The sequence below is a fragment of the Peromyscus californicus genome, unplaced genomic scaffold, assembly GCF_007827085.1.
Source record: "Peromyscus californicus insignis strain IS unplaced genomic scaffold, ASM782708v3 Scaffold_1__1_contigs__length_55948999, whole genome shotgun sequence".
NCBI lineage: Eukaryota > Metazoa > Chordata > Mammalia > Rodentia > Cricetidae > Peromyscus > Peromyscus californicus.
In genome coordinates, this window is record NW_026294492.1 from 33053038 (window position 1) to 33080727 (window position 27690).

General features: G+C 42.7%; 1 protein-coding gene across 6 annotated transcripts in view; it reads left to right on the plus strand.

The window, feature by feature from the left end:
- The window catches only part of Eml4 (EMAP like 4), a 129556-nt gene that overhangs the window by 46727 nt on the left and 55139 nt on the right, over positions 1-27690 (plus strand). For all 6 annotated transcript variants that reach the window (XM_052746410.1, XM_052746411.1, XM_052746412.1 and 3 more), the window contains exon 2: positions 22724-22906. In XM_052746410.1, the coding sequence (XP_052602370.1) occupies positions 22724-22906 (183 nt within the window). The remainder of the gene's footprint in view (positions 1-22723; positions 22907-27690) is intronic.

The following is a 27690-nucleotide window of genomic DNA, read 5'->3' on the forward strand; positions in this document are numbered from 1 at the left end:
TCACCCTGACACCAGTGGGCTCCTCAACCATGGGTTCTTGACTAGATTCACAGTACTCCTATGGAGCTGACCTTAAATCCCATCAGAAAATGGTTGATTGCTCCCCCCCCCACACACACACACCACCACCTCCACCGTAACATCTTTACCACCATTGTACACAGTTATATGTCCCACTCTAGTCCTTACTGTAGTTCACAGCATTCACAGTTGGGTACGATTTCGGATGACCTTTTCTGAGAGCGGCCTACGTAGCACTGTACTATACAAGTCTGTTCAGCAGGACAGCGTCCTTGTCAGTGCCAGCTTGATTTCTCTGTCCTGTGACCAAGTATGTGATGTCCTGAGCAGTAAGTTCTTTCATCGAGAGCAGTGACAATAGCCTGTTGTATTTTGAGGGTCTCCAGGGTACCCTTTTCCAACAACGCGAAGGGGAGTGTCTCACACCTGCGCTACAAATTTCATTGGACAACTTACAGCTTCTGAGGGGAGCATTTTGTATCCCCTATGTAGAGTAACTCCAATTAAGCAAGCAAGCACGCGCGTGTACACACATACATATACACACACATACGCACGCACGCACGCACGCACGCACGCACGCACTCAATGTTTATGAATAGTAGTTTCCATATGGCCTTTTCAGATGTCTTTAAGTGCGGATTATTCTTGCTCCCACCTCCTCCTCAGCCCTCCTCACCTCTTCCCACGTGAGTCCCTTTCCCCTTCATACCACGATCTTTGTAAAGCTGAGAAATAAAGCACTTCAATTTTCATATAAAATATATAAAAATAAGCTGAACATCTGGGTGTAGTGGTGTGCACCTTTAATCCCAGCATTCAGGAGGCAGAGGCAGATGGATCTCTGAATTCGAGGGCAGCTTGGTCTACAGAGTGAGTTCCAGGATAGCCAGGGCTACACAGTGAGAGGGGGTGGGTGAAAAGTTTAGTTGTGTTTTTGTTCTCTCTGTCTCTCTCTGTTTCTCTGTCTCTCTCTCTCTCTCTTTCTCTCTCTCTGTGTGTGTGTGTGTGTGTGTGTGTGTGTGTGTGTGTGTGTGTGTGTGTTTAATCTAGCCTCTTGACTAAATCCCTAATACTAACAGCAACATTCTTACTCATTTTTGTGGTTAGGGCAGACAGAGAGAAGGACTGCTCGTCTAAAGCACTCAGAAACAGAGATGCTGCCTTGAGGGACTGAGGGAGTGGCTTAAGTCCTCTGTTTTGTTTACTGTTTGTCGTACAGTTCTAAAACGGCCGCTTCCAGAACCTTTCTAGCATCATGAAATCCCATATAGGCTTGTGTGGGGCCCGTTCTCTCCTCCCACTTTTATGTGAGTACAAGGATGGAAACTGCCTTGCTCTGCTGTCAGGCAGGCCTTCTGTTTTTTAAAAGTAACCTCCACCTCTTGCATGTCACCAAGGTAATCCCCACCCCTCGCTTTATTTTGTCTTTGCTGCTCATACTGAAATGTACAAATTAATCATGCACAGGACTGCCTCATGTGATATTTTTTCAGGTATATAAGAAAATTAAAAAATAAAGTTCTCTAGGACTTTATGATCTAGCAAGAACTTTGAAATGTAACTTTATTAAAAGCTAGCTAACTACATCTCAAAGTAGTATGGATTAGATGGAATAGCCAGTGTCATCCTTAACCCTTAGCTGAAGCTCCTGAAATGGTGCTGCTCAGCAAATGGGCTTCCCAGATGCGGTACAGGCACAGAGACAGATGTGGGCATCTCTCCGAGACAAACTCATCAGTTCCTGTATAAGATGGTGCTTGAATCTCTGGTTTACTTATGTCCCTTAATACAATGTAACTGGTGCACAGAGAGGAATTCTATTTTATTGTTTAGGGAATAACATCTGAAGAAGCGTGTTTGTGTATGTATGCAAGTGTACATGTCATCACTGGATAGATACAGGAATAAGCGGTAGAAGAGACCTTCTGTGTTTCTACTGGTTGGTTGAGTAAATGGCTAGGTTATGTGCACCAGGGTAGGGAAGAAAGGGAAAGAAACAGGAGAGAGACAAGAATGATGGGCTGCCTTGGGCCTGAGGAGACTGAGGTCACTGCAACAGAGGAGGTCTTAGGCTTAAGGTAGACACCCAAAGACTTACCTTTGGGAACAGTATTGGCATCTAGCTGATAACTGGAGTCATGAGAATTGATGGCTTTCAGTGAGAATAGAACAGAGCCAATCTTACACCATAGAGAAGATAGGAAAATTAACAGGTAATGTAGATACAGGACAGAAGAAACTACGCCATGGGTTACAAAGATACCAAAAGACAGGCTCTGTTTGTTTGGCTGTTAGAGGACCTTTACCACGGATGTTTCAGTGGGGTGATCAAAAACGAAAACCACAACTGCAGAACAGCGAAGGAGGGACAGGAGACAGAGGCCGAGTTAACAGAGTCTGTGTGCCAATGGAAAGGAGTTCGGAGTGGTAAGGGTGAGGAGGGTGCTAAGCAAGGCCAGTGAGAGGCTTATAGCTGCAGGGTTAGAGAAGGAAGAGTGGTTTGTGCCGACAGGAAAGGGCTTGCAGGCCCCCACCCCCAGAGACTTTTATCGAAGAATGAAGGAAAGATAAGAAAGGCGCAGATAAAGTGGGTGGGTGGGTTCCATATCTGTAGATTGAAACAGCTGCAAACTGGGTAGGACATGGTGGCGCACGCCTTTAATCCCAGCATTTCGGAGGCAGAGGCAGGCGGATCTCTGTGAGGTCGAGGCCAGCCTGGGCTACCAAGTGAGTTCCAGGACATCTGAGAACACTACCTTACAGGATGTTAGAGAGACCTCACAACCAGCATCTCTCTAACCTTCTCCCTTCACCCTTTCTTGCCCCTCCCAGAAGAACATGAACCTGAGAGGTAAGAATTTCTCTTCCTCAAGGAGGGTCGTGGAAATTGAACCATTGTCAATTTTACAGACCTCAGCTGAGGAATTGCCCTATCAGATTGGCTTGGGCATGGGGCACTTTCTTAATTGCTAGGAGATAGAGGAGGGTCCAGCTCCTTGGACAGATGGGCACATGCTGTCTAGGGAAGTTAGCTGAGCAAGCCGGGGGAAGCCAGCTAGTAAACAGGGTTCTTCCATGGTCTCTGCTTGAGTTCCTGCCTTGGTTGCCCTCCATGATGAACTGTAACTTACTTGTGAGCTTTAAAAAAAAAAAGAAAGAAGTCTTTCCTCACTGTGACAAAAAGTGAGTTAGGACATTCCCCCCTTCCTCCAGAGCAGGCCGTAATGCTTACCTCTGATTCCCCCCTTCCTCCAGAGCAGGCCACAATGCTTATACTTACCTCTGATTTCCTCCCCAACCTGTCCTGTTAGAGCTGGCCATTAAGAATTTTCTGACCAATTTCGCTTCATGGTAGATAGTAAGATTTTTATTCCAGAAGGGATCTTGTCGTGTACCTGGGAGGAAGGGATGCCAGAAAAGCCAAGAAGAGCCTGAATTCCTTGCTGCATTTAGCTCACCCTTTTTGTGAAACTGCATAGCGGCAAAATGTATTCTTCATTAAAAAATAATTTTCCTTGGGCCTTTGCTTCTTTGACTAAGCAAATGTTACTCTTTAATTTTGCTGACCTTTCATTAGCTGACACTGGAGTGTCAGCCATGGCTGTTACGATAGGGAGAGAGACCACACCTTTTACCACTTCACGGTAGTGTTTTAGCTCTACCCTTTCATTTCTAACTTCTAGTGAGTAAATTTCTGGGGGTTAAGATGTTTTAGGTGTTTGATTTAGTTACATTTCTCACTGCTGTGACTTAGGAAGCCGCTTAGGAAAATAGGACTTTGTTTGGGTTACTGATAGGAAAGGCATGATGACAGTGTCTTGAAGTAACTGGTCACATTGCATCTACACTCAAGGAGCAGAGAGAGAAGTGTTGATATACAAGTCCACTTCCTCCACTTTATTTAGTCCTGAACCCCAGCCCGAGAATGTAGCACCCCTACGTTCAGGGAGGAGGTCTACGTCAACCCACTTTCACTCCTCACAGATAGATACCCTGGGACTTTTGTCTCCTAGGTAATTCTAAATCCAGTGTTATTGACAAGGAAAATGAACCATTACAGTTCTCCTTTCCTCTCCTCCTCTCTGTCCTTCCTCTGTCCTTCCTCTCTCCTTTCCTCTCCCTCCTCCTCTCTGTCCTTCCTCTCTCCTTTCCTCTCCCTCCTCCTCTCTGTCCTTCCTCTCTCCTCTCTCTGTCCTTCCTCTCTCCTTTCCTCTCCCTCCTCCTCTCTGTCCTTCCTCTCTCCTTTCCTCTCCCTCCTCCTCTCTGTCCTTCCTCTCTCCTTTCCTCTCCCTCCTCCTCTCTGTCCTTCCTCTCTCCTTTCCTCTCCCTCCTCCTCTCTGTCCTTCCTCTCTCCTCTCTCTGTCCTTCCTCTCTCCTTTCCTCTTCCTCCTCCTCCTCTCTGTCCTTCCTCTCTCCTTTCCTCTCCCTCCTCCTCTCTGTCCTTCCTCTCTCCTCTCTCTGTCCTTCCTCTCTCCTTTCCTCTTCCTCCTCCTCCTCTCTGTCCTTCCTCTCTCCTTTCCTCTTCCTCCTCCTCCTCTCTGTCCTTCCTCTCTCCTTTCCTCTTCCTCCTCCTCCTCTCTGTCCTTCCTCTCTCCTTTCCTCCTCCTCCTCTCTGTCCTTCCTCTCACCTTCCCACCTCTCCCCTCCTTTTGTGCCCCCCCTTCCCCATCTTACCTTGCTGATCTGGAAATCAGTCTAAGGCCACATGTGTGCTAGGCAAGTGCTCTACCACTGAACCACATCTCCAGTCCCTTTCTTTGGCATCTTGGACAATTTTTAGATATAGTATTCAAATACTTGAAAAAGTTTGAATACATCTTTTAGGAGAGTAAATGGTTCTTGGACATAGAAACTAAGCTAAGAGTAGGTACCACAGCTTTCTGGCCTGAAGTCAGATTTATTTGAGAAGAAAGAATTACCTAAATTATATAATCTAAATAAATTATTAGTACTCTGTCTACTCAAATGTGATGTGGAAAAAGAGTTGGTTGTGCCATAATGCAAGGAAAGATCTTTCATTAGGTCCTAGGTAGAAAGCACCTTCTTGCAAAATTTCACAGCCCTAACCTCATGAGACTGTAATCATTTAGTATAAAGAATTATAAAACTAGACTGAAATTTGGAGATTGGAGTATAACAACATACTTCCCAGCTCCTCATGAATCATTATCTGAAGGCTTCCTAGCCTGTGATGTTTCAAGCAGATTACATACTCCTCAAATCACTTAAGTCCTGTTAATCTTTCAGTAACCCTGTTCTTTGATGAACTGGTAGCAGTTGTTAATCAAAACAGAATTGCTTTCTCAATCTTCTTGTAGAGCACTCTTGTGCTCCTTTCCCATAAAGGTTGTTGGCCATATTAATGTGGGTTGTTCTCCCTACTCCTCTTCTGTCAGTTTACCAATTCGTTTGTCTTCATGTTCACATCGCTTCATGTCAGTTTGTTTAGTTTCATCTATTAAATAATATTTTCTTGGTGTGTGAATGTGTTTATAGCAGTCATATTGCTTGTGTTTACTTTGGATTAGTTTAGATTTACTTGTTTTAGAGTAACAAATTGAAGAAATTTCTCTGGAATCTTTGACACTTTTTATGAATTGTTCTTTCATTGACTTTAGAAGGGCTCACACAGCCGGGCGGTGGTGGCGCATGCCTTTAATCCCAGCACTCGGGAGGCAGAGCCAGGCGGATCTCTGTGAGTTCGAGGCCAGCCTGGACTACCAAGTGAGTTCCAGGAAAGGCGCAAAGCTACACAGAGAAACCCTGTCTCGAAAAACCAAAAAAAAAAAAAAAAAAAAAAGAAGGGCTCACACAAAAAATACATCATGTTCATTGTCACCTGGCTTTATATGGTATTGTAAGACAGACTGAAAATATTTATGATTTGACTCATTACACATTGACATGACTTGTAAGCATTGATGGTTTACACTAGAGTATGTAATCAGTTGTGAATTGTTTCATCTTACAGATTGATTGATACTACTAGAGTTTTAACATTTTTAGATAATTCTGAAAGTGAGTTTTTGTTAATTATATTTATTAGTGAAATTCTTATAATTCATCAGCCATGGTCTAAATATTTAGGTTTTTAAAGTTAATGAAAAAACGATCATTCTTATATACTTCAAGTGGGTTTCATTTTAAACAAAAGCAAAAGGAAAAAGGAAATATGATTTGCCACTTTGCACGCACATTGTTTATTTTTATTTCCTACAAGAAAAAAATGCTCACTTTGGCACTTCTCAACTGTTATTTATAGAAACTGTATTGTGTTTCAGAAGGAGAAATCTAGGGTTTGGGTTTGAAGGAGCAGTTGAAGATCATAAAAGTAATGCCTCAGGACAACCACATCACTGTGGTGAAGGTCGGAAATGTGCACTAACCCCTGTTTGCTGCCTGGGGCAGCCCAAGGCTTTGTCTCTTCCTGTTGGTTCTCCTTCAGCCTGTCCCTTTATAAACGAGCAAAGGGGCAGGAGAGGAGCTGTCTCAAGCAGGTTTTATCTGTGCCAATATAGAAGTGCTTTGTGGTAGGCCATCTGGACCGGGGGATTTCCTCAGAATGTCAGATATGTTGGGAGATTCGGGAGTGTCTGGGACGGCGGCGGCAGGAAACAGGCAGGAGTGCGAAGAGCAGAAGACAGCTTGCCTGGGCCGCTGCAGTGTGCACTTCCTGTCCACAACTGAGACCTGTCCGTCAGACAGGAGAAGAGGCTGGAGATGGGAGCAAATCGCCATCCCCATCTCCTCCTCACTCTTAAGTACACCACGTGACAATAGTGTCGTAAGTATTTGCCTACGTTCTTAAAACTGTACTCACTTTGTAACAGATGAGTGGAGACAGCAGAGTGCGTTTGCACTACATGATTTTCTCCTATGAAACATGCATGTTAGGTGTGGAATATACATTCCTCTTGAGGAGAAAAGTTGAAAGCAAAGTTTTTAATGGACACTGATTTAATAGTAACTCCTAAGTAATCAGATTGTGTACTTTATCCTTCAGTGAAGTCCCACCAAAAAACCCTCATCAGAAACAGAATTATCTGTACATGTTTTAAATTTTATATTGAATTAATGATAGAAGAATACTCAGTTCTTTTTTGAACTAGGCAGCATCCTTGAAATTTAGTAGTAAAATGATTTTTTTTTCATTTTCTTAAAAACAATTTCTTGTGTTCTAGATGACTTTTTAGCTTACAAGGAAAAAAGTTTTAATTTTTTAAAGTAGAGAACAAATGTATCCTAGTTGATGTTCTATTGCTGTGAAGACCATGACCAAGGCAACTTTTATGGACAAGTAGCTGAGAGTTACATCCTGATCTGTAGGTGGAGGAAGTGGGGGTTAGGGTGGGGGAGACCTGGTATGGGCTTTTGAAACCTCAAAGCCCACCCCCAGTGATACACTTTCTCCAACAAGCCACACCTTCTGATGCTTTCAGAAATTTCACTCCTGGTGACTAAACATTCAATGTGTGAGCCTTCCAGGGCCATCCTTATTCAAACCATCACAAAGAATTTCTGTCGTTATTTCACTTCCTAAGTCAGAAGGGAATCTTGCTTTCATACCCTTGTTTTGCTGAACAGAGATAATTAACATTACTGTGTACTACAAATTTAAAGTACCTGAGTTTTTAAAAATTAAATATATTATTTAGTTAAAACTCTTGAGAGAAGAGGTTTTCTTTGGAAGTAGGATATTATAATAAGTAGGAAACATTAATTCCCGAATGAATATTTCTCCATATGTGCATTTGTGGTTTGGTGCATACATTTTCTTACAGTTATTTCCTAGAATTAATCTTAACTATTTCGGAATACATAGTGGCATCGACTTCTTGATATGGACTTATATCATTCCGACTTTATGCAACAATATTTAAGGACAGCTGATTCTAATTAATAGTCAAACAATAAAGGTAGGTTGGTAAGGGCTGGCAGGGTGGCTCAGCAGGAAGAAAACCATTTGCTGACTATCTTTTTTCTGTGATTCACTAATGTGACAGATCAGTTGTAGATTTTGTTGTGTCTGTAAGAGGTAGTATTTGAAGGCCTTTGAGTACTTTGTAATGATTGTAGATGTAACAGTCTTATTAAATAAGAAACACAGAGCCAAATGCAGAGTTAAAAGCCCAAGAGGTCAGAGCAGTAGCTAAGAGCTGAGACTAAAAAAACCTTTCTTACCCTTTGCTGCCGCTGTAGTTGCTGCCGCTGTCCTTCCCCTCAGCAAGAGGCCTCCTTCCTGTGTGTCTGTCCTTTTATTGACTTTCTGTTCTGCCTTCTCATTGGTTGTAAACCCAACCACATGACCTCCTCATCACTGCCCGTCTATACAGACCTCCAGGTCTTCTATGGTTGGTATTGAGATTAAAGGCGTGTGTCTCCATGCTGGGTGTATCCTTGAACACACAGAGATCCGCCTAGCTCTGCCTCCCAAGAGCTGGGATTAAAGGCGTGCACCACCACCGCCCGGCTCTGCTATGGCTTGCTATTAGCTCTGACCCCCAGGCAACTTTATTTATTAACATACAAATAAAATCACATTTCAGTACAAATAAAATATCACTGTAAATGATTCCATGCCTCTCATTACTGATAATACACCTTTGAATATCATATTTGTACTTTGACAGAAGGATTTTCACTCACTAAATAAAAAATCTTAAGTTAACTGAACTTGACCTAAAAATTTAGGTATGCTATTAAGTAGGCTTTCATTACAGCATAATTTTACTTTGCTTTTTTTCCCCCTCTCCCCTTTTTTTTTGTTTTGCTTTGTTTTTTTGAGACAATTTCTCTGTGTAGCCCTGGCTGTCCTGGAACTAACTCACTCTGAAGCCCAGGCTGGCCTCTAACTCACAGAGATCCACCTGCCTCTGCCTCCCGAGTGCTGGGATTAAAGGCGTGCGCCACCACTGCCGGCTTTTTTATTTAAAAATTTGTGGGGGTCTCTGCGAGCATCACTGCCAGCGAGGCAATAAGGAAATCTTGTTCAGCGTGACTTAGTCAGTGCTGGTTCAGACTTCTAGAGTCTGACACCAGGCAGTTTATTTTGACATATTTAAGTGCAGTACAGCTTTGGGGAAGTTTCCTGATAACACTTATCTCAATCCCATGTGCACAATAAAGCTTAAGACTTGACTACTTTGGAACTCTTTTGCAAAGTACATGTGATTATGAAGATGAGTTCTGTAGCTTAAGGACCTAGGATCTGGTGTGGTCTCTGATCAAGATAGCATGGAGGTCACCAGGCTATAAAGTACATGTGACATCTCCCATAAGGATGAGTTCTATTGACTGAAAAACAATGCCTAAGACAAAGGGAGGGAGAATGTGGGGAAAACATAATAATCGGGGGTTCAGGTGAGGCCTGGCCCTACTGATGCCACAGCTCACCAGGCTATTAGCAACATCCACTCCCAGCCTTCTGTGTGGAAAACAGGTTATACACATCCCTTCCATTGAAGAGACAAGCCTGCATGTTTAACATTCTCGGTTTCTCTAGTCCCTGTCTGTGAGCAGGAGGATCCTGTGCTTTCGTGTGTGTGTGTGTGTGTGTGTGTGTGTGTGTGTGTGTGTGTGTGTGTGTGTGTGAGAAATTCATCTAAAATTAAAGAAAAGAAAAATTCTTACTTCCCAGAGACTCGCTCCAGTATTTCTATGTGTATTTAACAACTGAAACAGTTCTGCACAGGTACAACAGCACCGAAACTGACCTGCAGTTTTTTCTCGATAGTGTGTTCCTTCCTATTAAACTCATGTTTGTGTTTATAAATGTGTGCTGTCCTTTTTAAGATCTCTGTGACATGCCAGAATATAGTGACTTACTTGATGATCTCCTAGTGACTGTCATTTGGGCTAGTACAGTTGTTTAATTATAATACACAATATGTGCTGTTGTTAATGGTTTCTCACTCTGCACTTCTCTAGTGTTCTGTAGAACCTGTCCTTGCTATTCTGATAAGAACTGTCTGGTGTTTTAGCCAGGAGTAGTGATGTACGACTTTAATCCCAGCTCTAAGGAGGCAGAGGCAGGCAGGTCTCTTGAGTTCGAGGCCAGCCTGGCATTTTATTTTGTGTGCCTTGTAGAGATGGACTTAAAAAAAAATAGATTGAGCCGGGCGGTGGTGGCGCACGCCTTTAATCCCAGCACTCGGGAGGCAGAGCCAGGAGGATCTCTATGAGTTCGAGGCCAGCCTGGGCTACCAAGTGAGTTCCAGGAAAGGCGCAAAGCTACACAGAGAAACCCTGTCTCGAAAAATCCAAAAAAAAAAAAAAAAAAAAATAGATTGATATGTATAGATTTTAGGATTATATTATTAGAAACTGATAAAAAAAAAACTTCCACTTTTCTTGTTTCTTTGCTGTATAACCTCAAGGCTCTTTGGAAGTAGACAGCTTCCATTTATCTGTTTGGAATTTAATTTGCAAAAATAATTCCATTGTTTCCCACAAAAAAAGTGAGTAAATGGGCATGGTTTATTTATCTTGACCTATCTTTCATAAAGGAGAAAAACCACTCCATTTCGCCCACCCTGTGCATACTGCATAAAATAGTATTTCGTATGGTTGCATATGCTGTGCTCAAGCCTCATCCCATTTTTTTCATTGGCCATTTTCTGTGAGATGTGCAGGCTTTTGTCAGTTTTTCAAAATGGATTTGTAGGAATTGGTTGTCTGGGATACTGATGCTTTAGGAGCTATTGTGTGCTCCGCCTGTCTGCTCCCTGTTTGTAGACTGCCCTGTCCATTGCGTGTGTGCATTTCGAATTCCAGTGTAGTTAAGGGCCAGTTTTTACTGGTGGGAGTAGTTGTTCTCTTCTGGGTCTTGTTTATGAACTTCTTCCTACTTTGGGTATATGAACATCTTTTATGTTACAACAGTTTATAATTTTGTCTTTGTATTTTAACCTGCTTTACTTATATTTTTGCATATGATTGCAAAATTTCAGTATACCAAATTTAAATGAATTTATAAATTTTAACTTAACAGTTTGGGAAGTCTAACCACTGTTAAGGACCCCCACCCCACCCCCAGACTGTTTTTGTTTTTATCACCTTAGACACCAAGGACACAAATATTCGCCCTGGTGCTGTTTCCTTTCCCCTGTGCTGAGATTAAGTAGTGTCTATTGCTCTGAGTTCACTGGCTTTTCTTTTTAGTTGTCACTCTTTTTAAACTCCTATGATACTAAAAAGATTGTTTTCATTTCTAAAATTTCCACTTAAAATTTTCTGGTTCTTTTGCTGAGACTTCCATTGTTCCATTATTTCAAGAATTTTTTTTTTCACTTTGGAGAGCCTTTGCCTTGTTGATTCCTGTTGTTTTCACTTGTGTGCAGCTTGGAGGACTTCAGGTACAGTGTCACAAGTGTCCTCTCTGTTATAGTGGAGGACTTCAGGTACAGTGTCACAAGTGTCCTCTGTTACAGTGGACTTCAGGTACAGTGTCACAAGTGTCCTCTCTGTTACAGTGGAGGACTTCAGGTACAGTGTCACAAGTGTCCTCTGTTATAGTGGACTTCAGGTACAGTGTCACAAGTGTCCTCTCTGTTACAGTGGAGGACTTCAGGTACAGTGTCACAAGTGTCCTCTGTTATAGTGGAGGACTTCAGGTACAGTGTCACAAGTGTCCTCTCTGTTACAGTGGACTTCAGGTACAGTGTCACAAGTGTCCTCTGTTACAGTGGAGGACTTCAGGTACAGTGTCACAAGTGTCCTCTGTTATAGTGGAGGACTTCAGGTACAGTGTCACAAGTGTCCTCTGTTACAGTGGAGGACTTCAGGTACAGTGTCACAAGTGTCCTCTGTTACAGTGGAGGACTTCAGGTACAGTGTCACAAGTGTCCTCTCTGTTACAGTGGACTTCAGGTACAGTGTCACAAGTGTCCTCTGTTACAGTGGAGGACTTCAGGTACAGTGTCACAAGTGTCCTCTGTTACAGTGGAGGACTTCAGGTACAGTGTCACAAGTGTCCTCTCTGTTATAGTGGAGGACTTCAGGTACAGTGTCACAAGTGTCCTCTGTTACAGTGGAGGACTTCAGGTACAGTGTCACAAGTGTCCTCTCTGTTATAGTGGAGGACTTCAGGTACAGTGTCACAAGTGTCCTCTGTTACAGTGGAGGACTTCAGGTACAGTGTCACAAGTGTCCTCTCTGTTATAGTGGAGGACTTCAGGTACAGTGTCACAAGTGTCCTCTCTGTTACAGTGGAGGACTTCAGGTACAGTGTCACAAGTGTCCTCTCTGTTACAGTGGACTTCAGGTACAGTGTCACACGTGTCCTCTCTGTTACAGTGGAGGACTTCAGGTACAGTGTCACAAGTGTCCTCTGTTATAGTGGAGGACTTCAGGTACAGTGTCACAAGTGTCCTCTGTTACAGTGGACTTCAGGTACAGTGTCACAAGTGTCCTCTGTTATAGTGGACTTCAGGTACAGTGTCACAAGTGTCCTCTGTTATAGTGGAGGACTTCAGGTACAGTGTCACAAGTGTCCTCTGTTATAGTGGAGGACTTCAGGTACAGTGTCACAAGTGTCCTCTGTTACAGTGGAGGACTTCAGGTACAGTGTCACAAGTGTCCTCTCTGTTACAGTGGAGGACTTCAGGTACAGTGTCACAAGTGTCCTCTGTTATAGTGGAGGACTTCAGGTACAGTGTCACAAGTGTCCTCTGTTACAGTGGAGGACTTCAGGTACAGTGTCACAAGTGTCCTCTGTTACAGGTACAGTGTCACAAGTGTCCTCTGTTATAGTGGAGGACTTCAGGTACAGTGTCACAAGTGTCCTCTGTTACAGTGGAGGACTTCAGGTACAGTGTCACAAGTGTCCTCTGTTACAGTGGAGGACTTCAGGTACAGTGTCACAAGTGTCCTCTGTTATAGTGGAGGACTTCAGGTACAGTGTCACAAGTGTCCTCTGTTACAGTGGAGGACTTCAGGTACAGTGTCACAAGTGTCCTCTGTTACAGTGGAGGACTTCAGGTACAGTGTCACAAGTGTCCTCTGTTACAGTGGAGGACTTCAGGTACAGTGTCACAAGTGTCCTCTCTGTTATAGTGGAGGACTTCAGGTACAGTGTCACAAGTGTCCTCTCTGTTATAGTGGAGGACTTCAGGTACAGTGTCACAAGTGTCCTCTGTTACAGTGGAGGACTTCAGGTACAGTGTCACAAGTGTCCTCTGTTATAGTGGAGGACTTCAGGTACAGTGTCACAAGTGTCCTCTGTTATAGTGGACTTCAGGTACAGTGTCACAAGTGTCCTCTGTTATAGTGGAGGACTTCAGGTACAGTGTCACAAGTGTCCTCTGTTATAGTGGAGGACTTCAGGTACAGTGTCACACGTGTCCTCTCTGTTACAGTGGAGGACTTCAGGTACAGTGTCACAAGTGTCCTCTGTTATAGTGGACTTCAGGTACAGTGTCACAAGTGTCCTCTGTTACAGTGGAGGACTTCAGGTACAGTGTCACAAGTGTCCTCTCTGTTACAGTGGAGGACTTCAGGTACAGTGTCACAAGTGTCCTTCGGTTATAGTGGAGGACTTCAGGTACAGTGTCACAAGTGTCCTCTCTGTTGTCTTGGTACTCTTGGGCTCTGAAGACCCTTTTCTCCGCTTTCTTCCTAGGAAGCTGAGTCCTTTCCTCTTGTTGCTACTCACATCAAGGTGGGGCAGTAGGTGGAAGGCAGAGGCCAGCCCTTCCTGCTCCCGGCACTGCTGGCTGCTGCCATGTGGTAGAGCTCCAGAACTGCCAGGGTGAACTAAAGAGCCCTTCCTGCAGCACCCCGTCCCTCCTAGGCTTTTGGCCAGAGAGAAACGGTTTTGTTTGGAGAGTCTTGTTTTCAATGCAGTTCTGGGTGTGGGTTGCCCTGCAGTAAAAGGTGTGCAATAGAGTTGCCTTATGGGTAATTCTCCAGAGTTTGATTTCCCTTTTCAGTTCTCCTACTATTATTACTCTTCAGAGATCTCAAGTAATTGTTTTGCTATTAAGAGTAAAGTTACAGCCGGGCGGTGGTGGCGCACGCCTTTAATCCCAGCACTCGGGAGGCAGAGCCAGGCGGATCTCTGTGAGTTCGAGGCCAGCCTGGTCTCCAAAGCGAGTTCCAGGAAAGGCGCAAAGCTACACAGAGAAACCCTGTCTCGAAAAACCAAAAAAAAAAAAAAAAGAGTAAAGTTACAGCACGGAGCTGGAGAGATGACTCAGTGGTTAAGAGCAGTAGTTGTTTTTCCTGAGGGCCTGGGTTCAATTCTCAGCACCCACAAGGTGGCTCACAACATCTGTAACTTCTGTTCCAGATGCCCTCCTGTGGCCTCCAAAAGCACAAGGCACACATGTGGTCGGTACACAAACAGAAATGCAGACAAAACACCTGTACATGTAAAACAGAATTTTAAAAAATGGAAAAGGGGATGAGGCAGCTCTCCTTGGTCAGGACCTCTGATTCTCATGTTGGTACACAGTGGCAGAATGCGTGCCGCCCCAGTTAGTTCTGTGGTCCCGGGAGAATGCCCTCTGCCATGCCCTCCTCCAGAGCTGCAGTTTAGGTCCACAGTCATAGGGATCGTACACCAGCTCTGCATCTTACTAGATGCACACTATTAGGCAGCTTCAGTGTACTTAGTGTAAGTAGGGATGCCGCAGCCTGTTTCATTGGGTCATTGGTTGACTTAAATAAGATTACATGTTGCCTGATAGCGCCTAGCACCTAGTAGACACCAGCAAATGCTGCCTTCTTCCTTTATCCTTTTCTAGTTTTTAAAGTTATGTCCTTTATGTGTGTGTGTGTGTGTGTGTGTGTGTGTGTGTGTGTGTGTGTGTGTGTGTATACTCATGTACATATATACAGTTAGGCATATACACATCAGTGAATCTATAAGCATGTGCACACAGAATTCTTAATAAACAATACAAAGGCTTGTTTATCCAGTATCCCGTAATGGAGGATATTAAATCAGAAGCAGGTACAGGTAGGCATAGTTATACCTAGCTGTAAAATGATACACCAGAAAAACTAAAAAGAAAGATTATAGACTCTGTGAGTGTGTGTGTGTGTGTGTGTGTGTGTGTGTGTGTGTGTGTGGTTTTGATGGTGGGGTTACTCATACTATTTTGCAGTTTGCTTATTTCACTTACATTGTCTTGCAGATCTTCCAGTCTTTTTACCCTATATTTCCTTATTAGTGGTTGCATGGGTGCTCATAAATTTTAGGTCATTTCCAGTTTCATGGTGTTATTAAACAGGGCAGTCAAGAACATTACTTAACAAACTCTTCTTATGTGACAGTGCTCATTATTCATTAATCTTCCCAAGCCTTATGGTAGTACTAATTAGCATGATGAAATTACTTGTGAGGAAACCTCTTACAGAGCTGATAAGTAAATATATTTACCTAGTTTAACACCAGATTTCATTCACTGCTCTCTCACGTCTTTTATTGGCTCCTGCACCTGAAAGTGTGAGATCTCATTCATTCATTCAGTGTGTGTGTGTGTGTGTGTGTGTGTGTGTGTGTGTGTGTGTGTGTGTGTGTACACGTGTGAAGGGGTCTGTCCTTGTCTTCCACTTTACTTGAAACAAGGTCTCTTGTTTGCCACTGTGTGAGCAGGCTGTCTGGCTCTCACAAGCTTTGGGGGAGTCTCTTGTATTGCATCTCTCCGTAGGAGTGTTGGGTCACGTCTCTGTGTGTCACTGTATTTGGTGTTTAATTTGGTTCTGAAGGTCCAAAGTCAGGTCTCCAGGCTTGTACTCAGGTGCTGTATCCACCAGGGTATCTCCCCAGCCCACAGGGTTGGGATTTCAGACAGGAAGAAATTGTATAGAACTGAAAACAGTTGTGCAGGTTCACTTCAGTCCTCCCTTGTGTCTGCCTTAGCTCAAGTGGCCCTTTGAGTGTTCATCCAGACTATGGGACTGCAGGGAAAGAGGGTTCATTAATAACTAGACTGATAAAGATCGACAGTTTGTTTCAAACAAACCCTGCTAGCTTTGTGAAAGGATCTATTTATTTGGTCTTCGTGTGATTATTATTAGAATGGAATGTGAAATGAAATAAAGGGCATTTAATTTGGGAGTTGGCCTTATTTTTGTTTGTTTGTGGTTTTTTTGTTGTTGTTTTGTTCTTTTGGTTTTTTGAGACAGGGTTTCTCTGTGTAGTTTTGGTGCCTGCCCTGGAGCTCGCTCTGTAGACCAGGCTGGCCTCGAACTCACAGAGATCCGCTTGACTCTGCCTTCCAAGTGCTGGGATTAAAGGCGTGCGTCACCACCGCCCAGCTCCAGGTTTATGTTTTAAGTCTCAGATATTAAGAGTAGCTTGGTATCCTTAGGCAAGTTATTTAGTATCTTCAGTTTTTTTCCTTCAATATAAAATGTAGACAACACAAGGAAAGGAATGAGGTAGTTAATATGAAAAGTACAGTACAAAAATAAGATATTGTTAACTTGGTGCTTATTGTGCCTTTGAAAAATTGTCCTTGTGTCTGCCATAAGACCTATCAGATTTGGTAAGATCTTGACAGGTGGAAATATATTTCATGTGATTATCCAACATTCACAACATAAAAACCTTAGCCATTAAAAAAAAATGGATGGATGAAAGGCAAGTAACTTCCCAACATAAAGTAGCAACGTGGTATGAAACCCCAGATGGGTTATTACATTGCTGTGACGTTTGGTGAAGCTCACGAGGCTCTGCTGCCTTCCCAAGGCCCCAGACAGATTGTGTTTATGACCAAGGCTTGCTGCTTAACCTTCATAATTTGAGAACAGTTTAGAAGGTAACAGCTGTCTAGTTTACTGACTCCATTAGAATGTGTGGCTTGCAAAAACTAGATTTATTAGGCCACACAATTAACCGGCAGAAACATAAGACTGGCTCCTAGAATTGGTTGTCCACACCTCAGGAATTCAGAACTGGAACTAGAGTAGTCAGGAGCTGCTTTATTACTGACAGTCTTAAGAAAATCTTTGGAGTGTTGAACCAAGAGAGAAAACATGCTGTGTACCGCTGTCTCTGGAAAATCTGGAAGCTCCCTCTCTGGCCTGGTTTCTGTAGTGTTGTGTGTAAATTCACTGTATGGAATCTCTGGTAGCCAGTTGTTTTTATACCGACTTAAAAAGCCATCTCATACAGTTGAACCTACTACGGTAGAAGAGTGAGGCACCAGAACTAAGAAGACCTGAAAAAGTCAGAGTTTGCAAGAGAGAAGAGCTGCTGCTGTTTGCCCGTAAGGAGGAAAACAGGCCCTCAGGCAGGAGAAATAATAGTGACTGAACTTAGACAGTGGCCAGCCAGGTGACAAAGGAAAGGGTGGCATACAGGTGCTTGGAGCCAGGGAGGCTCTGTAGACAAAGATGAGGACCTGAGGTTGGACCCCAAGAATCCGCATGAAAACTGGGCATGGGGTGCACACGTCGAAGCTCAGCGCTGGAGGCAGGGGCTTAGGGATGCCAAGTCAGTTGGCGAGGTCAGGGTTCAGTTGAGAGACAAATTAAGGTGCAAAGTGGTAGAGGAAGATACTTGATGTGACCCTCTGGCCTATACATACGCAGGGGCATGCATGGAGGAGCATACCCGAACCCACACACACATGTATACCACATACACAGGACAACGTGCGTGTGAGAATTAGACATATATAAATAAAATTTTATGGTGCCCATGGTCCTGTAAGTACTTCTGTGGCTAACCCTAATGAAACTCATTTGTCTGCACATACACTGAAAGCTGAAAGAAGGGGATCAGCAGGGCCTGGAGTGGGTAAGAGTAATGGGGTACAAATGTGATCAAGATGCATTCTGTACCTGTGTGAAGATGTCATCATGAAACCCATGATTGTGCATGACTAATATGCTAATAAAAACTTAAAATATATCCAAGTTCTAAGATGAGAGAACCAGCCATTTGCTAAACCATCTCAGATTCTGACCTTCCTGCTTTCATGCAACAGGTGCCAAGGCTCTCGGGTCTTCCCCTTTGTACTTGGTGTGCCTTGTACTTTGCTCCTTTAAAGATACGTAATTAAGGTTCGAAGAACTGCACTCACCTGCCTCAGATAGTGTAATTAGTATAGAACCAGAACTTGAAGTCCAAGTTCAAGACAAGCCCAGCTTTCCTTTCCACACCATTACATCTCCGATTGGCACTGAAATCCCACTAAAGGAAGAAGGGACATCTGCCCTTGGGAGGTCCGTTGGCATGTGCCGTCTCAGTGTGGATGTTGTCTCCTACATAGGTTTGCTTTGTATTAATTAGTGTGTTAACTCAGATTTGGAATTAGCTGTGTAAGGAAATCCATGCATATTGTTTCAGCCTGAGGAAAATGGCACATTCTGCCCTGGTGTCTATATGACTGACCTGGTTTAAATTGTGCTCTGATGTAAGAAGTAGGCCAAGGGTGTCTATTAAGTCAGTATTTCTCCCCAGCACTTTTCTGCTCATAGAGAATTAACCAATAGCATTTGATCTTTCTGTACAGCTGAACATTTTGTTCAATTAATTAATTTAATTATTTTACATCCTGGCCGCAGTTTCCCTTCCCTCCTCTCCTCCCAGTTTCTCCCCCACTTCTGTTCCCACCCCCTAATCCACTCCTCCTCTGTTTCTGTTCAGGAAAGAGCAAGTCCCATGGATATCAACAAACATGGCATATCAAGTTGCAGTCAGACTAAGCACCTCCCCGTGGCTGGGCAAGGTGACCCAGTATGAGGAATAGGGTCCCACAAGCCAGCAAAAGAGTCAGAGACAGCCCCTGCTCCCACTGTTAGGAGTCCCACAAGAGGTCCAAGCTACACAACTGTAACATTATGTGCAGAGGGCCTAGGTCAGTCCCATGCAGGCTCCCTGGTTGTCTGTTCCATCTCTCTGAGCCCCTATGAGCCCAGGTTAGTTGGTTCTGTGGGCTTTGTTGTGGTGTCGACCCCTCTGGCTCCTACAATCCTTTGTCCCCCTCTTCTGCAGGGTTCCCCGAGCTCCCACTAATGCTTGGCTGTGGGTCTGCATCTGTTTCCATCAGTGGCTGGATGAAGCCTCTCTGATGACAGTTGGGCTAGGCACCAATCTATGAGTACAGCAGAATATTGTTATTCTGCATCATTACACTGACATTTCCCTGCTCCAGTCATGTTTAGTTCTATGCTAGGTCTCTCGGTCATCCAGCCTGTGGGTCCTGGTGCTCCAGGCAGTGTCAGGGGAGGGCTTCCTCTTCCTGGATGGGTTTTAGGTTAGACCAGTCTTTGTTGGCCACTCCTTCAGTCTGTAGGCCACTCTTACTGTAGCACATCCCATAGGCCCAACAGCCCACTCCCTCCCCTTGAAGTCTTGCTTGGTTACAGGAGATGGCCAGTTCAGGCTATGTATCCGCCACTGCTAGGAGTTTGCTGGGGTCATCCCAGTAGATTATTCCTGGCAGATTCCCTTGCACCGGGTTTCTACCTGACCTTGAAATGCCCCCTCCCCACTGCACTTGCAGTAGTCTCTTTCAGTACTCTCCCTCTACCCCCCACAACCTGATCTCATGTTCCCACCCCCATCCATCCACATTTTTATTCTAATTGACCCAGCAAATAGTGGACTCTAAAGTTTAGTAGCTTAGGAAGCATTTAATTATGTTGTTATAGTTCAAACTTTGTTAAAATAGTCTTTGTTACATACCTAACATGTTATGTAGGAGCTTTATCGAAATCTCATCTTTTATTTTTCTTTATTGGTTTTGATTTATTTTTATTACTCTTGTTGCTACTGCTTTGTTTATTTTTACTTTTACATTTACTGGTGGCATAAGAAGTGTACATGTACCACAGTGTATGTGTGGAGGTCAGAGGAAATGTGTGGAAGTTGGTTCTTCCCTTCTACTATGTGGGTCCCAGTGGTCTCTACCTGCTGCGCCATCTTGCTGGCCCACTGCTGTTTTTGATAGTCTTACAATACAGCCCAGGCTTGCTTGGGACTTGAGCCAGTCCTGTTGCCTCTAGAGTGCAGAGATGGCGGGATGTGCCACCACACCCACCCGCTACTCTCTCAAAAAGACATTGGACTGTTGGAAGAAAGGAGAACCGCACAAAGGCTTTAGTTAAGTCACGACAGAGTTACTTTTTATTGGTGTTGGAGGAATGTGATAGTAAAGACAAGGGAAGAGGCGCTCTGGTCAGTGGTGGAACATGCATCCTATGGTTTGCCGTCTGTTTTCCTAAAGAAGTAGGAGCCATGATGCCATTAAAAGGGAGAGCTTAGCTAGTTTGCTCTCTTGAAGACTATTCTTATGTAACAAGGACTATTGGGGTCCAGCCCCTCTATGATCTTCTCCCAGAGTTCCAGAAGAGACGCTACCAGCGGCAGATTAATCTGAGGGATACTCATGTATCTAAGTACACCGAGCTCTTTAGTCCATTTTATTCTAAGTCAAAATCTTTTTTCCCTTTTTATCCGAGACAGGGTTACTTTGTGTAGCTTTGGTGCCTGTCCTGGATCTTGCTCTATAGACCAGGCTGGCCTCGAACTCACAGAGATCCACCTGGCTCTGCCTCCCGAGTGCTGGGATTAAAGGCGTGCGCCACCAAACCGCCCAGCATGTCAAAATCTCTCTCTACACAGCTTCAATTTCTGTTCTCATCCTTAGCTCCTCTCTGTCCTTTCCTCTCCTGTCCTCTCACTGTTCTAAGTTCCTTCCATCTTCGTTTCTCTTCATCTCTTCTCAGTCCAGTTTAAATTTTCTGGTCAGGTGGGGCAAGTCTGCTCAGGTCTTGTATAATATTAGGGGGACCAGCCTTAATATCACACATCCCAGGGGCTCAGGAGAGAGAACTACGAACAGCCAGCCAGGACTGTTTTCAGGAAATAGAATCTCAGCACACAGAGCTCTTAGTCCAGTCATTTATTCTTCCAAATCATCTTCCTCTCCCTCCCGTGCCCTGGGAGTCTTGGTATATATGCACTTACAGGCAGTATTCCCTTAGCAGTGCAAAGCCAGGCTTCCAGGGTCAAACAGAGGGGTGATAAGAATCTCATAGGGAGGTAATAACTGTTAATTATCATTTGCAACCCCAAAGGGAAGTGACCAATGGGGAAATGAATTAACTAAAGGCTAAATTCGGGTAATATCTAAGAAGAGGGATCTTATGTGCTCACTATAGTCTTAAACGTAATTGGTAGAAAATGTTAAGAATCTGTAAGTTGCTAGGTCAATGGGAGAAAATAAAAGTGCCACCATTTTTCCTGTGGCTCGTTTTTCCTGCAGGGTGGGGGAAAGTGTGCTTGGTTGCTAGGCAACCTGTGTACAGCTCGATGCCTCTGGTGATGGTTAAAGGGAGATCTGGAAATAGAGGTAAGATTTGGGAAAGGAGGAAGTTAAGCTCAATTGGCATATCCGCCAGGCCTTCTCAAACAGGTAGTCTGGACGCTTTAGTCTGTTCTTCGAGAGTACAGAGGTATCTCTGATAAGATACTTTCCTCCATCTGGGGATGGACCTGGCTGGATGCTGCCAATGACGATAATTACAGGGAGGCTTGAACTGAAGTTCTGGCTTTGCATAGCTGTCAGCACAGGTTATCTTAATATTCCTTTAGTAGAGGGGAAATGTTGCCCAAAAAATGATGGTAAAGCTAAAATAGCACACAAGAAACTCATAGCAGAAAACAACTGATAATCAAAAGCCAAATATCACCAAGTCTCCTTGAGCCTCAGGTTGACCTCTGGAAGGCCCTTGGCTTCTTCCAGGTATTAGCTTTGTCATAATCAGCTGAAATCCTACTTTGTATATTTTTATGGCTTGCAGCACTCAGTAGCTAGGAAGCCTGCATCATAGCTTGATATACTTGGTATGTGAAAGCCCTTTTGTTCTGAGTTGATTGTTAAAGGGGAAGTCTAGAAATACCACTAAGGCTATGGAAGAAGGGAGGGTTAAAGCTTAATTTGTAAAAAAAAACAAAACCTTGTACCTAACACCCGCCTGACCTTGGCAGTTGTCTCTGTATGAATATTTACCTTATTTCAGGAAGACTAGTGCTTGGTCTGAAATGTTTATCTGTCTATAGTCTGTCCTTGGAATTGAGAAATATCTCAGATAAAAGGCTTTTGTCCAGAGATGGCCCTCGCCGGGTGTTGCTAATGACGATAATTACAGAAAGGCCTGGAATTAGGGGTCTGTCTTTTAGCACAGTTGGGAGATATATATCCAAATACTTTAATTGTATAGAGGAAATTGTACCCAATGAATGATCAAACACACTGTTCTAGGAATGGAAAAGCTACATGAGAAATTCATAGCAGGAAATGGCTAATATTCAAAAGCTGATATCACCAAGACTCCTTAAGACTCGGCTTTATCCTCTGGAAAGGCCCTTGGCTACTTCCAGGTACTAGCTTTTGCTATGGTCAACTGAATTCCTACTTTATATTTCTGTGGCCTGTAGCACTTAACGTCTCCAAAGTGATGTATGTAGGAACATTTAGTAAGAAAACTAAGGTGGTATCACCATGATGTGTGTGTGTGGGGAATCAACCATGGGAAATTTTTATCATTTTAATAACTTGAAAAATACCTTTATAGAAGTTGCTCTTGTAATCATGGCAAAATTACTGTTTGGGTTTTTTTTTAAACCTTAAAAAACCAAAAAACAAAACAAAAAAACCTGATTTGGTAGTTTTCTCACCAGAAGGAAGTTCTTTCTCAAGCAGTCAGGTTTTAAAATGGTTAATATTTTCTTTTTTAGATGATAGCATTTCTGCTGCAAGTACTTCTGATGTTCAGGATCGCCTCTCAGCTCTTGAGTCACGAGTTCAACAACAGGAAGATGAAATCACTGTGCTAAAGGCAGCTTTGGCTGATGTTTTGAGGCGTCTTGCAATCTCTGAAGATCATGTAGCCTCAGTGAAGAAGTCTGTGCCAAATAAAGGTAATTAAGTGCATTGTAAATAGGAGTCTGGTGTTTTCTGCCTTTTTCTTTTGAAAATTGAAACTTGAAATATAAAACTGTTTGCTTGTTTGAATTACTTATGGTTATAGTAGGTTTCTCTATTTCCCCCAAATTCTGAAAGTTTATTATTTTAATTGGGAACCCCGTGTAATACTTCACTTATAGGCTTTTCCCATCATAATATTTCTAACTATATAATAAATTTGCTGAGGTCAAATGAGCCTCCTGTCCTAAATTTAGCTAGGCATTCAAACTACCTGTTCCATAGACATGATTAAATAGTTGTAATAGTTTAACTAGCTTCATCCTAAGCCTTCTGTGGTCAGTAGTTAAATTATTGCCAACCTCAGTACAGTGGGAATTTCAGCATCCAAATATTGAGGAAACAGTCCTTAAGACCGTGTTGCTCTCATTTAAATCAGATCTAGCCTTTTTGTTCCTAAACCACCAAGAATTTTTAATTCTTTCAAATTAATCAAGCACTTGAACTTGACATTTCTTGGTGTAGTGACCAGCATGGTCATCATCCTCAGCAGTGTTTGGAAAAGGGAGGTTTGTACTGCTCTACCCAGACTGCAGTAAGTCAGGACTAGAAGAATGTAACACGAATTGCTAAACTATCTTCTTCTTCTTCTTCTTCTTCTTCTTCTTCTTCTTCTTCTTATTATTATTATTATTATTAATAATAATAATAAAAAACCTGGAGCCAGATACTGGGGTGAAAGCTGAAAGATAAGAGGGACAGAGCAAGCCAGCCACAAGTTCTTACCGCTAGGAAATCCTCAGCCCAAGAGAGCTACTTCCTGCATACTCACGCCTTATATACCTTTCTGTGCCCTGCCATCTTTCTTCCTCTCCCTGCCCAGCTACATCACTTCCTTTTTCCGCCCGGCTCTATCACTTCCTTCCTGTCTGTACAGACCTCCAGAACTCTATGGTTAACTAGTGCTGGGATTAAAGGCATGTACCACCATGCCTGGCTCTGTTCCCAGTGTGGCCTTGGACTTAGAGACATCCAGATGAATCTGTGCCTCCCGAATGCTAGGATTAAAGGCATGTGCCACTACTGCCTGACTTGTATGTTTAATATAGGGGCTGACTTGTCCTGTGGTCCCCCAGCAAGCTTTTTTTGTGAGAGCACAAATAAAACATCACCACAGAAGAAGACATAGGGGGAAGTACTACATAATCCTAGATGCTCACCAGACAGACACTCACAACACAGTTAACCAGGGTTCCAAGAAAGACTGTGAGTCCTTTGTTTGACTGCTGAATTTGAGATGTATGTGGTGGTGTGTGAGTGGGCATATGTAGATCGCTGAAGTACAGGTGAGGTGTTCTTGCTGCTGTTAGCCATCAAGATTTGGGGACTCATTAACTTAGGGAGGAAAGCTGGTGTGATAGAAAGGACTCTAAAACAAGAAAGCCCAGCACGGCATCAGTGATGCAAGTTGTCAGCTGCAGCAGAGAGGGTGATTAAAATAGATTCAGAGTTTGATGTGTATGCATATTAGAAAACCCTACAAAAGCAATTTTAGTGTGATAGCAGTATTGAAAACCTAGTATTTTGAGGAATGTAATTGGAATTCTCTGGTTGAGGAAAATTGTGGAGTTAGATCAGTGACTTAAATTGCCTGAAGGAAAAGATGATGGAGACAACAAAAGGATGCTTGATTGAGGCCAATTTTCATATTACCCATTGACTTACGGTGCTGAGGATGTGACTGAGGGCCCCATGCATCCTAGGAAGCACTGTACCACTGAACTATAGATACACTCAGCCCCATTGTGCGCTTTTGAAGATGGTGTACAGATATGCTGAGAACAGAGCGACAGCAAAGAGGAAGATAGTATCGGTGCTGGTAATAAGAATTGGTAAAGCAAGTTTCTGTGAATTTGCCAAGGGTGGTCTGAGGGCAGGGAAGAAACTAGTAAGTCTTAAATAGAAAAATGTCCGCTACTTCTAGGGGTGGAGAGAGATGCAGATCCGTGAAGAGTGCTTGCCTGTCTACACAAAGTCCTAGGTTCATTCCCAGTACCACTCAAAAACTAGAACAAAACCAATAGTCTTAGATATACTAGAAAGAGATAAAACCCAGCGCAGGTTTTATCGCTTTTCACTTGCATGCACAAATGCACACAAGAGTTGTCAGAGCTGTGTTGTTTGTTTATTCTGTGTGTCAGAGGACAGTTTGGCAGAAATCGGTTTCGTCCTTCCACCCTGTGGATTTACGGTGTAAAACTCGGGTCATCAGGTCTGGCAGCAAGCACTCTTGATCACTCACCGTCAGTCTTACCTGCATTCTCTCCGACACAGTAAAGCAGTTGTGTTTCTGTTTCTTGTTCACTTGGTTTTGAGAGTGGCTCTCCCTGTGGAGCTTAGGATGGCCGCAAACTCAAGGTGCCCCTTTGTTCCCCGCCACGTGCTGGGATCGTGGGCACACGCCACTGTGTCTGTCTTGTAAGATGGGTTTCAGATGGTCGATAACAGAGAAAAACTGTGCTAGTTAGAATGGTGAGTGGAAGAGCATAGACGTGAAAGAAATGGCGAGTGAAGTGGGGAGATGTAAACTGGAAAGTTTTGGAGAGAGTAAAGAATAGCAACACTGTCTGTTTTTGTGATTCTGCATTTTGGACCTAAATGTAGATAGTGGAGATTTAGAAAAGGAGGAAGAATTGTTCTTTATTATTAGTGGTAGTTGGGCAAATGTCAGTGACAAGAGATAAAGAACTTTAAAGTTTGGCAAAAGGCTTGTAGGAACCACTTTGGATTATGGGGTGTGTGTGTGTGTGTGTGTGTGTGTGTGTGTGTGTGTGTGTGTGTGTTTAATTAATCTTTCATTTTATATCTTTTTGAGAACCAACTTTGGAAGACTGCCACAGTCAAGACTATAATAAATGATTTGCTTAAGAATTAATTTTTAGGGCTGGAGAGATGGCTCAGCGGTTAAGTGCACTGACTGCTCTTCCAGAGGACCTGAGTTCAATTCCCAGCACCCACATGGTGGCTCACAACCACCTGGTGCCCTCTTCTGGCCTGCAGGCATACATGCAGGCAGAACACTGTATACACAATAAATAAATAAATCTTAAAAAAAAAAAGAATTGATTTTTATAAGAGAATTTTGAAGTTGCTAGAGTAGAATGGGGAAATGAATCAGTTAACACATACAGGCTTGATAAAATGGGTGCACCTTTAGAGCAAGCTTTCTGCCTAATTGGCATCTCTACCCTCAGCCTGAATAAGAATGTTTCCTTGTTGTCTGCAGTACTTTATAGATCTTTATTTTAACTCTCATGTAATAATTGGGCATTGTAACATTTCATGCATGTATGTAATGTGGAATGGTCAGGTAAAGGTAATTGGCCTGTTATTTATTGTGTTAGAAACATTCAGACATTCTCTCTAGTAACTTTTTTTGAAACAATTTTTGTCAACTATAGTTATCCTTCTGTACTGTGTAGACTGTTGCAAGTCATTTTTTCCTGTTCATCCTCACCCCTATACCCATTAACCATCTTTTTTCTCTCACACGCTTCTCACTATTTCAGGCACTTTTCTCTACCCCTTTGAAATCAGCTTCTAGCTTCTACATACACATGAGAACACGTGCTGTTTTCTTTCTCTGTCTGGCTTATCTCAGTTAACACACTGTCCTCCCAAGGTTCTGTACCTGCTGTTGTAAATGAAAAGAGGACTTTTTAAATGGCGGATATTATTCAGTTCTGTGGATGTGTATGTTTGTGTGGATGTATAGATACACACATACACACGTTATTCTTCTTTTTATTGCTCTAACAAAATTACCAAGAGTTCAGTTTAAAAGAAGAATTAAAAAGTAATGAAGTTAGGAGTTACAGAGATGGCTCAACATTTAAAAGCACTGGCTAGCCAGGTTCGATTGCCAGTACCCTCAAGGCAGTTCATCTGTAACGCCAATCCCAGAGGATCCAATTGCCCTCTTCTGGCCTTCACGGATACTGCATGCAAGTTGACGCACAAACCAGCACACAGGCAAAGCACTCATACATACTCATACATAAAATAAAAGTAAAGGAAAACCATTTTTAAAATAAATCTCAGTTTTTTTACTTTGCTGATAGTGTAGTTACATTCTGAGATGAGATCCATTTCATTGATTATTCTTTGAGTTACTTAGTTGAAAAAACTTTTATAGATGAACATAGTTCATTAAGATTAATCACTAATTTCTCGTTAGTGGAGATTTTTGTCTAATTACATTTTCTAACTGATAATAAGACATGAAGAAATGTAAAATTTCATAAGTTTTATTATTGAAAACTCTAAGCAGGTGTATATTTCTCTTGGGATTTGTATAGTATGCTATCAAATTATCTAAAATCAGATAATCAGTTTTTAATTAGTAGAATTAATATATATTAATGGTATGAAAATATGAATATTTAAGCAAAATGTTTTCAAATTAAAATTTTTCATAAAACAACTGTTAAAATACAATTAAGCTTTAATTAAAATGGAATTATTTATTTTACTGTTGAAAACTCTACTATGTTAGGTTCTTGGTTTCCTTTGAAATAGAATTTAGTACAGTCAGTACTGTGTCTATAGATTTTATATCTGTAGCTTCAGCCAGCATCATTCAGAAATGTTCAGGGAGAAAAAAACCTGCAGGCATGTTTAAACATCTGTAGATTTTTATGTCTGTTCCCTTGAACAATAGAGTATAATCTGTACTTATAGAGCATTGCACCATGTTGGGTGTTAAAGTAATGTAGGAATG